Source organism: Pithys albifrons, chromosome 3, assembly GCF_047495875.1.
Source record: "Pithys albifrons albifrons isolate INPA30051 chromosome 3, PitAlb_v1, whole genome shotgun sequence".
In the NCBI taxonomy this organism is placed as follows: domain Eukaryota; kingdom Metazoa; phylum Chordata; class Aves; order Passeriformes; family Thamnophilidae; genus Pithys; species Pithys albifrons.
Genome location: NC_092460.1, coordinates 17,025,632 through 17,035,849, shown reverse-complemented (window position 1 = coordinate 17,035,849; position 10,218 = coordinate 17,025,632). Strand labels below are relative to the sequence as shown.

The window sequence follows — 10,218 nt, the reverse complement described above, 5'->3', positions numbered from 1 at the left end:
ACATTACCATCTCCTGCTACATTAACTGTGAGGTGGGGAGAACAGCATCACTAACACAACACATAAATCAGGCCTCTAAATTAGAATACACAAATCCACTCCAGAAAAGTTTAATGTGGGTTCCTGGGGCATCATATTCTGAAAAAAAAGCCAAAATACAGTACAAAGAAAAAAAGGCAATAATGAAATTTATCAAAGTTTCATCTATTTACAAGGCTGCACATCACAGTGGCTGCTGGAAAAAGTAGTATCACAGCCTGAGGACAAGGCTTCTCCACCTCCCAGAGATGGCCTGGAATTAGCAGCACCCAAACCAGAAAGCCTGGCATTGCAGAGCTCCAGGGAACTACTGACTCCCTCAAAGGAGAAGGGCAGAACTCAATACCACAGTGAGCTGCCCAGCATCCCTGTGGAACGAACCAGACAGGCTGAACCCACAGTGCTGACACTTCATGAGAGCCCATGTCCTGGGAGAAGTGGTACTCTCCAGCAGATCTGTATTCCAAAGATGTTTGGCCACACCTACTGCATGGCAAAACCCACTCCTTTGAGAATTTCGGGGGTCAGAGTAAAAAGGGAGAACCGTTAAAACAGCCTGTCAGGAGACGAGGAAGGGATCCAAGGGAGACATCACACTATGAGCTGGACACAGACACAAATAATGGATCTCCAGTGGTCAGCCCATTACAGCTCCAGTTATGTCTGTCGTACCCTCTGTCTCCTGTTCAAGTCTTTGGGTGAAGAATCTTAGGATAATTTAGGCAAGAACCACTGGTGGCCTCTACCTCACCCTGCTCCCATCCAAAGCAGGGCCAGCTTTAAAATCAGAGCAGTTCAGGGCCTTGTCAAGTACTGAATTATCTCTGTCTGGAGATATCAGGACTCCAGCACATCCACAGTAAGCAATGCATGGGCCATGAGAATACTTTTGATATACTTGGGCTGTAGAGCAGCCACCGAGAGGGCTGCTTTCCCACTACCAGTGTATGGCAGCACTATCCCTCATTTAATATTCCCCACAAAAGCACAGCAATCCACGGCTGCTGCACTCAACTGGAAGTTCTGCAGGGCTGCTACAAAGCTCTCATTTCCACAGGCACTATGCACCAAAAGCAGCCAAGCCTTCCTGATGTGCAGCCCAACCACTAAGAGACAGTAACCACTAAGAGAACTGGGGGAAAGTTGGAGGAGCACTTATTCAAACAATGGAAAACACAGAGATTGCTCTGGAAAATAAAACTGAGCTTGGAGGAGAACCTATACTGAGGAGCAACTACGTGATGTCAGACAGCCTCAAAAATATAAGAATATTAAGTTGCCCAGGTGTTCAGTAAACACTGCAAACATCATGTTGCCATCGTGAAAAAAGCTAAGATTCCAGCTGAAGAATAATATACCAAGTTTACATTTAAAGTGCTCTGGGAAGCAATAAAACCTTTACTGTAGATACCAACTCAATGGACTCCCCAACAAACGCTAAATATGAGCAGTGATGTGCAGACCTAGATGCCCACTGAAAAACTGAGATAAATAGAGCAGTGGTGGGAAGGGCTGAGAGACTTCCTTCTCCTTGCCACTTGCCTCCCAGAGAGGAGGATAAGCACCTCTTCCCAGGTGCTGGCAAGGGGTCCTCTCCTGTGGCAAGTGCACCACGCCAGGTGAGCCAGATGTCCTCACACTGCCTCAACACGTGCATGTTAAGGCTGAGATACCCCCCAGACCACTGAGATCACCAGATTTTCTGCTGTGGCCCCGGAAAGAGGACCTCAAGGGCTGGTCAGGCACCTCCCGGAGCTGACAAGAGCCAGGCCCGCAGTCCCCGTGGCACAGCCCCCCGGTATGGGGAGGAACGCGTGCCCAGACCCCACGGATGGCGCGGACCGAAGGGCAGGCTCTGGACATCCAGGACGGTGGCAGAGAGCCGGGCATCCCGCGGCCCGGCCCCAGGCAGGCAGAGAGCAGGCAGGGCAGGAGCACAGCGGTTTATTGGCAACACGAGCAGAGGCGGCGGCGGTGGCGGCGGGCCCGGCGGGGTGCAGGGCGGCGGTGCTGGGGGCGGCGGGGCCGGGGCCGCCCGGGCCTATGTCAGCGTCTCCCCCTTGGTGACCTACGGGAAGAGGAAAGGCCTCAGCCAGGGCCGGCCCCGGGCCCGGCCCGCACCGCCCCCCCGCCCGCCGCCGCCCCGCAGCTCACCCGGGCCTCGATGTACTCGATCCTGCGCTCCAGCGCCGTCAGCTTCTCGTTCAGGGTGGCCAGCCGGGACCGGCACGACATGTCTGCGGGGAGGCGGCAGTGAGACACCGCGGGGCCCCGGCCCAGCCCGCCCGCAGCCCCCGTCGCCCCCGCCCCGCGCCCTCACCGAAGGAGTTGAGGAAGTCCGCGATTTTCTTGATGGAGCTGGTGATGACCTCGATGTACTCGCGGTTGGCCCAGTCCTGGTGGATCTCCCGCTGCACCGGGTCCTCCTGCACCGACATGGCCGCCGCCGCCGCCGCGCCTGCGCGCCCCGGCCCCGCCCGCCGCCTCAGGCCCGCCCGGCCCCGGCCCCGCCGCGCTCCGGGTCCCGGTCTTGGTCCGTGTCTGTGTCCGTGTCTGTGTCGCCGCCGCTCGGCTCCTGCGGGACCAGTCGCCGTCACACCCGGGCCGCCCCCCGTGCCCTCCCCTGCCCGCGGCCCCCGCGGTACCTCCTGAGCCGATTCCTCCGCCGAGTCCCCCGAGCCCCCGTCCGAGTCCCGCTCCTCAGAGCCCTGAGTCAGGATTTCTTCTCCCTGAGTTGGGTGCAGAAGAGCCGCACTGAGCGTGTGAGGAGCACCCAAAGCGCGCCAGAGTGGGATCGAAGTAAATGGCATTTTGTTACCTTCTTAAATAAAAAGCTTTCAAGTAAAAAAAAGGTTTTGTTATTTAACTGTCCTGCTGCTACAGTGAAAGATGAAAAGAGCCAGATTTGGCTTCTGCTAAAACCACACAAGAGAGTGTGTGAAGGTGTTGAAGTGACCTCTATCTCTTCCTCTCACAGGGGAGGACCTCCATCCCCTCACCGCAACCAAACCTGCCCCCTCGTCGCAGCAAGGGAGCCCCAGAGATGCAGGTCCTTAATCTTGAAATTAAACACTTCTCCTAGACATGACTGCACTGCAGTCACACAAGCATTGTCCTTTCCCAGGGTTTAATTGCCCCAAGCAGGGCAGTGGTTCTCACCTGCAGATCCCGATTTTTGAGGATGCCAACCCAGAAAGCCTCCTGGCACTGGTTGAACGCCAGCATGGCCTTCACTCGGTACACAAACTGTTCCAGTGACTTCTTCAACAAAGGCACATGGTTGGTCAGTCCAATGTCTTGGTGAATCTACGAAACAGTAAAACACAACTATGATTGATTCTTGCGTAAGTGCTCTGGCTGTTTAAAATCCATTGGTTATCAGGTGGGAGAGATGAGACATGATCCCCACAGAGCTTGCCCAGATGAATGTCACTTCTCGCCCAAATTATAGCTATTGTTAAAAAATAAATCTCAGATCAGTATTTTGCCTAAGGCAGGAAAATGACTCCTTGCAACAATCCAAACATCCATATCCACCTGGATTATAACAGAAAGAGCCTCAGCTTTTGTCATGAACTCTAGGAAGAGGCTAGTATCTCCTCTGCTGAACTCCCAAGTTCAGAGAAAAAAAAATGAAAATATTGATTATGCCAGTTCAATCACATCTTTTCTTGCTCAGTGCCTCATGCAATCCCTTTATCCCAGCTACATGGAATGTGTGTGCACTATAATCTACAAAGCCAGCATCTCCAGACCAAAGAAGCATTGGCTTTTGGAGAACTAGGACAGGAGGGACAGATGGAGTTGGTGTGAGCAAAAACCACCTGAGGAAGGGCAGCTATGCCAGGTATTGTATAAGATTTAGCTCCAGGTGAGCATAGAACTTGAAAATGCTGGTCAAGTGCAAAGACAAACATGACATGGCACACTGCACCACTGGCATCCTGCCTGCAAGGTGAATTGTGATGTTGGGGTGAGCATGAGGATTTCACTTTGAAACACAAGAAGGACCTTCTAGAATCTTCAGGGTTCATGCCAGCTCTCTTCCTGTGAGAGCTGCAATGGCATGTTCTGATCTCCAGCAAAATTTCTATGCTTCTGATGCCAGTCCTGGACTAAATCAGTGGCAAATCTGGCTGGGGACCCATGCTGGTGTGTGGCTTTCTCCTTTCAACTACTTTGGCATAGCTCCTTTCTCAGACACGTTGAATGACTTAGGAGTCTAACAGGAACAAAGCAGCACACATGGAGTTGCCTTCTCCCAGTAAATCTCTGTTGCAACAAGCACCATCTCTTCATACTGTAAGCAGAGTGCTAATTCTCTCCTTCCTTCCTGCCCCAAGTCTCCTACAGAGACTGGCAGACTGTGTTAGTGCCTTCCTCTCTTCCCTTTGCCCTCTATCAACAGAACATCATAAAAAGCACTTCTAGAGGACTTTGAGCAGCATTTTCCTCCATCTGCCACCTGTTGCTGGTTCTTCTGACTCAGAAGGCTGTTGGTCTGTGGCAAAGCTTCTCTCTCATATTATCAATCCGGCACCTATACTTTGTGCAAGGTCTCTAAGGTCTTAGCTTGAGTCCTCAGAGCCATCCCCTTACAGATGCCAACAACCAAAGATGTCCAGAACCTCTGTTGTAAAAAAGATTATGATAACCTGATCTGAAATCCAAGTCAGCCACTTCGAGAACAAATACTTCAATTTTTGGGCCATTAACCAAGGCTATTTCACCTTGTCTCAGAGTTTTTGCTTGTACAGACTGCTGGAGGCATGCAAGTAGAACCTGCCTTTGCCCTGGAAGAGCAGTGGAAGGGAAATAAATGATTCTTAGGACAGAAGCTTGTGCTGCTGTTGAAACTTACCTTAGAATGGCCACATATGTGATGAAGTTGTCTGGTACTCAGCTGCAAAGTTTTCAGCAAACTCTGCACATCATCCTGTAATAAATAAGTAGACCAGGAAATCATACTCAAAGGATTTTTCCATGAGGGAAACAAGAATATTGAAACAGCACTAGTCCTAGCAATCCTTTCAAAGGTTTGATACATGTATGCAGGAAACATCAGACAAACAGGATTAGGCCATAGGAGACTTACACAGGGCATCTAAGTCAAGTGACTGGTAATAAAAGTCTGACTATACATCATAAGGCCAAGCACTTTGAACTGAAACTGATTTTGAATCAGAGTTTGGCATGAATGCCTATCAGTGAAAGTTGGGGCAATTAAAACAACCTTGTCACATCTTGTCTCAGGTAGAACTTCTGAATAGGTGAACCAGAGAAGAAGTTCAAAACATCGTGCTGGATTGTGTGATTTGAAATGCATCCAATATGAACTCCAGATATCAAAGCCCTGTATTGAGCAGCCTGCCTGCTCACACGAGCTTCCTACTCTGACAGTGACACCTCTGTGGTAATAACTTTTGAAGGAAAGAGAGGCTGAAAGGACTTCATTTGTTAACAGTGGAGTCATCCAAGCAGAGTGATGGCAAGTTGGGGAACAGTGATGTGATTGCTGGGAGAGCACTGGATGGGCAAGTGAACAGGGCAGAGCACATCTGGAAACATTAGATGAGCTTGTCATGAAGTGTCACAAGTGTCTGCCAACATGTGATAGAGACAGGAATCTCTTTCTAGCAAGCAGAAGTCATGCTTCCAAAGTGGTTCCAGCCCATTCTGTCCCCAGAAGGCTTACCCTGTGCTTTTTAAAGCTGTGGTCCAGGAGAGGCATGGCAAGCTTCAGAAACGCTTCTACAAAGAGACGGCCGTACTACAAAAGAATGATAAATATATCAGAAGGCAAATTCAAACATCTTTTCAAAGAACCATCACAAAGTCAGATGAGATGATACATTCTTCCATGATAATGGTACATTCATTCCCAGAGACCGTTCTTGCTTAGTAAAAGACTACATTCATGTGAATATACAGGATCAGTAAAGGGCAATGATTCAAGAAAGCTGGTACTTAAACTGCTCTCTTCAGTATTTTGAACTCTTGCTCACCTTCAGGCAGATGCTGAGTACAGGCCTGCTGTCAAATACCTACTTGGGCGAGAGGAAAAAAAGAGTTAGATCAGAAAACAAGTCTAAAGGAAACAATGTGATCTGAGCTGAGTACATCAGGAGAGTGTTTCCTTCTGTCAGATGTTATTCTAGATCTACCAGCATGGTTTCTCCCATCTGCCTCTTCCACTTACATCTGGCACTAGGCTCTGTCCACCACAAAACACTGTACTAGGAAATTGGGGGTTTCATGCAGTCATTTTTCTGCACTTCCTCCCATCATCCTGTCTTTAAACAGGCTTATTATTTGCGCGAGAACTATGGCAGTAAGATGTGCAGGCTGTAAGAATTAACTAGTATTGAAATGAAAGCTAAACAGGCACCCTTGCACACAGATTATACCCAGCTTATTAACCACCTTCAGGTTGTTCCACTAGTCAGGCGTGCTTCATGTTTTTCCCTGGTGCTCACGAAGCTCAGTACACCAAACTTCGCTGGGAATTTGAAGGTAAAGGCAGAACAACAGTCAGAACCTCACCTTGACCAAGTTAATGAGCATATGGAAATTCCGCACAGCAATGTTCCAGCGCAGCAGCTTCTCCAGTTGCACCTATGGGATGCAAGGGGACAATAACCCAGGATGGAGGATTTCCTCTCACCTTGCTAGATGTGCTTTCAGCATTTGCTGTACCCAAAGCACTGTTGTTGAAGACAGAGGAACAAACCTTCAACACAGGCAGATTTATCACAGCAAAAATACTTCATGGCAATTCCAGCCTGATCAGTGGCTTAAAATGACAAGAGTTAACTCCCTTTCTTGCTCTCAGAGCAGCTCTTTGTTGCAAAATAATGTTGTACTCCCACACAGGAGTTCAAACCAACTGCACAGCTCAGTGTTTTGCTAATTACTGCCTATTTTCTGGTTACAACTTCTGCTGGATTTACTAGGTTTTTGACATGGTACAAATGAGGAAAAAAAGATGCTACTTATATGTTACCCTCTATATCAAAGTTTGCTGAATGAAGCTGACTGCATTTCCTAGACAAAGCTCAGAAGTAAATTCTTTTCCAATTTGTACAACTTCATTGTACTGTGAAGTTTAACTTATGTCTTCTCCTCAAAGAGTCCAGTGGATTTATTCTCCTACCTCACTCGAGTCCGATGGTTTCCCAGCTGGGATGCCTTTCACTGAACTCTCTAGCTGAGCCATCATTACTCTGAAGAAAACTGGGAATGTCTGCCTGTGGAGAAAGTGAAAAAAATAAAAGCCAGCTCTGAGCATCTAGACAGGCTGCTTGTCACCAGAAGGGTGTGGAAAATTTGGTTATCCAGCTTGGCATTCTTCTCAGCAGGAAATCACAGGAGATTGACCGTAGGACTCATAAACGTGTCTAGACCAGCCCTGTCATCCAGACAATTGAATAATCTGGGAAGTCACTACCCACTTCCTCATTACGAACCACACTTAGACACCATCACTTCCTTGTAACTCTGGGGGTGCACAGTGGAAAGTTTGCAGCTCTCAGCATAAGGTGATTCTGGTAGTTTCAATGTGCAGGAACTTTGTCATCCCTGCATAAAACAGGCTTCCGAATTCCTACACTAGGAGCAGAAACACCCTGAATCCAAATTCCTATGCCAGTAGCAGTAGCACCCTGAGGGTGCTTTTTCACACTGTATACCAGCCCCGGATTGCCTACAGCCACCCTAAGCCTTTAAGACTGACTTTTGGAGTGCTTTATAACATTACAGTAGCACAAAAAGAGACAACACACCTGACAACAGACAGCTCATTCTCCAATTTAAATGGCTCACAGTAAAAACCTCAACATGCTGTTAATGCTCAGGACATAGCACCTTGACACAAAGCCAACCACATCCTGTCCTGCTGTGTACTGCCAAAATAAAGTTTACGAGTGTCAAGAGAAGTCCACTGTAGTACTAACAGACTCCTAACCACAACAGACCACAAAATAAGAAAACTAAATATTTAAAAGCAGAAATTGCCATTATGCATATCAGACAATTCCAAGTTTCAATTGATGTAATTACCTGCTTAGTGTAGGATACGTAGAGGAACATCCATCTTTGGCAGAGTTGATCAGTTCAGAAACACCAACACTGGATATTTCCTCAATAGCTTTCAGGATGTTATCTGTGTGCTCCAGGTAGACACTAAATCCAAGACCAGCATAGCTGATTAGTAAATATTATGCAGAGTAACACAGCAAAGCCTTGAACACTGCCCTACCTGCAACATGTGGTCTAAAACTGTCAAGCTCTCCCTTATGCCAAAGGCAATCACATGTAGGAAATGCAGAGCAATACTTAGAACTGTCACAGTGATGTCATTAAATGCTACTGTGATTCTTGTCATGGAGCTGGAACAAGGAGACCTCCAGAAGCCCCTTCCAACCTCAACCATCCTGTGAGTCTGTCATGGTATTTTGCCTAATACCCAGTCCTGCTCTCCCTGACTTTAGTGAGAGCTTACCTACTTTCAGTTTAGTGCAAACAAGGTCCAGATCCACACATATATGTGCATATGCACATAAGCACACTTCGAGATGTGTTGATGTATCCTGACAAGCCCTAGTCTAGCAAACAAGGCTAACAGAATTATTCTTATCACTCACTGTCTTTCAGTGCTGTAGAAACAGTGTTTTAGGCCAAGCTGTGTAAGCATGAGGGTTATAATTCAGAGGGGTCATCCCTCTGCAGTAACAGTAGCTATTAGAAAGAGAGTGCCTAGGCCTGCCTGGGGCAATGACTTGAGCCTTACCAGAGCAGAGTGTGCAGAGCACTGTTGAACTGGCTGCCCTTCTCTCGGTCTCCACTGGGCTTCACCCATGACTGGCACAGAAATTGCTTTGCTAGCAAAGCTGTGAAAGATAAGGATAACTTACTGAAAGAAGAATTCAAGAAAATTTCCTTCTTCCACACAAAAGCATCGAGTCCAAATGGCTTGTTGAAAGATCACAGTGTCAATACCCTTCACGTGCCTGAACTTTGCTAAATTAGAATGCATTTTCCCTAAAAAGCAGTAAGGCCACAAGGATATGTATCATGATAGCAAAATATATGCCTATCCAGCCTGTTCCTAGCCTGGAATAAATATTCACATCAGAACTAGGATTCACCTCTAGCCATTTCTCCCTGGCAAACTCATGTTAAACCTTATTTCTTTGGTAGCTCCTGCAGTGTGCCATCTGTTTGTTTTTAATTAGGCCACATGCAACCCTTAGGATATCCATTTCTAGAAATGAAATTTCAATAACAAGTGACTTGACCTTTTGGCAACAATGCTGTAACAGTAAATGTTAACAGACAAGTTCAAAGTTTATAGATTTTTTAAACCAAAACTGCTAAAAAACCTGCTTGTCTCTTGCAGAAATGTTCAAAACAAGGAAATTATTAGTTGAAATTACTTATTCCCTGCCACACTCAGTAGGTAGTTCTCCCAGTGTGGGACTGTTTAAAACAGGAAAATAGTCTCAAAGGAGGGAACTTAAAATTCTGAGTGGCTATGGACAAATTTTAGAGGTGTCTTAGTAGGAGAAGGTATGGCTGAGAGAGGTGACTGTCTGGAGTATTTATTTCAGTATGTGATGAAGTGGAGACCAACTAGTTTTCTTGCATTCCCTGGAACAACGTGTGTTCCTTATCTGCTAGTCCTCTTACACAATGGGTTCTAATCCACGAGAGGAACTATGTTAACTGAAACCTTGTGTGGGGTTAAGAACATATCCTCTCTCTGCCTGGGAGTAACAGTTGTACTGCAGCTCATTTCCATAAATTTTGGAAATGAGCTGCCACAGACATCTGTACTCAGAAGTTACATTGGATTAAGTCTATGAACAATGACCTCAATAACCAGTGATTTAACTGGTACTAAAACTGAACAGCAGACTTGTGCTTAGAACTCTTAAAAGTTGTGAGGCTCTGATTTTTAGAAACACCAGCTGCCTGTCTGTCACTGAGGCACAGCAGAACAAATACCAAAGAGGTTCCAATACATTTACTTTTTGTAACAGCTTTTATTTCCTTTTTTCAAGAGCTAGGACTGTTCACCCAGTAAGATTACTAGGCTACAAAAGGGAATCTCTCCTCCAGAAGACTCACTCTCTAGACAGAACCCAAAATTTACAGGGGGAGGACCATATGAAAACTAAT

General features: G+C 46.9%; 2 protein-coding genes across 5 annotated transcripts in view; both read right to left on the bottom strand.

The window, feature by feature from the left end:
- Nucleotides 1-94: 94 nt before the first annotated feature.
- Nucleotides 95-2,512, bottom strand: BRK1 (BRICK1 subunit of SCAR/WAVE actin nucleating complex). The gene is made up of 3 exons (XM_071550756.1): nt 2,360-2,512; nt 2,194-2,276; nt 95-2,107 (listed from the first exon to the last, which is right to left on the bottom strand). Exons 1-3 carry the CDS (start codon nt 2,475-2,477, stop codon nt 2,081-2,083), a joined length of 228 nt encoding a protein of 75 aa, XP_071406857.1. The 5' UTR covers nt 2,478-2,512; the 3' UTR covers nt 95-2,080.
- FANCD2 (FA complementation group D2) overlaps nt 2,472-10,218 on the bottom strand; it is a 36,604-nt gene continuing 28,857 nt past the window's right edge. For all 4 annotated transcript variants that reach the window (XM_071550745.1, XM_071550748.1, XM_071550746.1 and 1 more), the window contains exons 35-44: nt 8,828-8,927; nt 8,098-8,220; nt 7,193-7,286; nt 6,583-6,654; nt 6,045-6,083; nt 5,735-5,809; nt 4,901-4,975; nt 3,199-3,345; nt 2,685-2,768; nt 2,472-2,614 (exon numbers count right to left, since the gene is read on the bottom strand). In XM_071550745.1, coding sequence (XP_071406846.1) covers nt 2,525-2,614; nt 2,685-2,768; nt 3,199-3,345; nt 4,901-4,975; nt 5,735-5,809; nt 6,045-6,083; nt 6,583-6,654; nt 7,193-7,286; nt 8,098-8,220; nt 8,828-8,927 — 899 coding nt within the window. In that variant the 3' untranslated portion in view covers nt 2,472-2,524. The remainder of the gene's footprint in view (nt 2,615-2,684; nt 2,769-3,198; nt 3,346-4,900; nt 4,976-5,734; nt 5,810-6,044; nt 6,084-6,582; nt 6,655-7,192; nt 7,287-8,097; nt 8,221-8,827; nt 8,928-10,218) is intronic.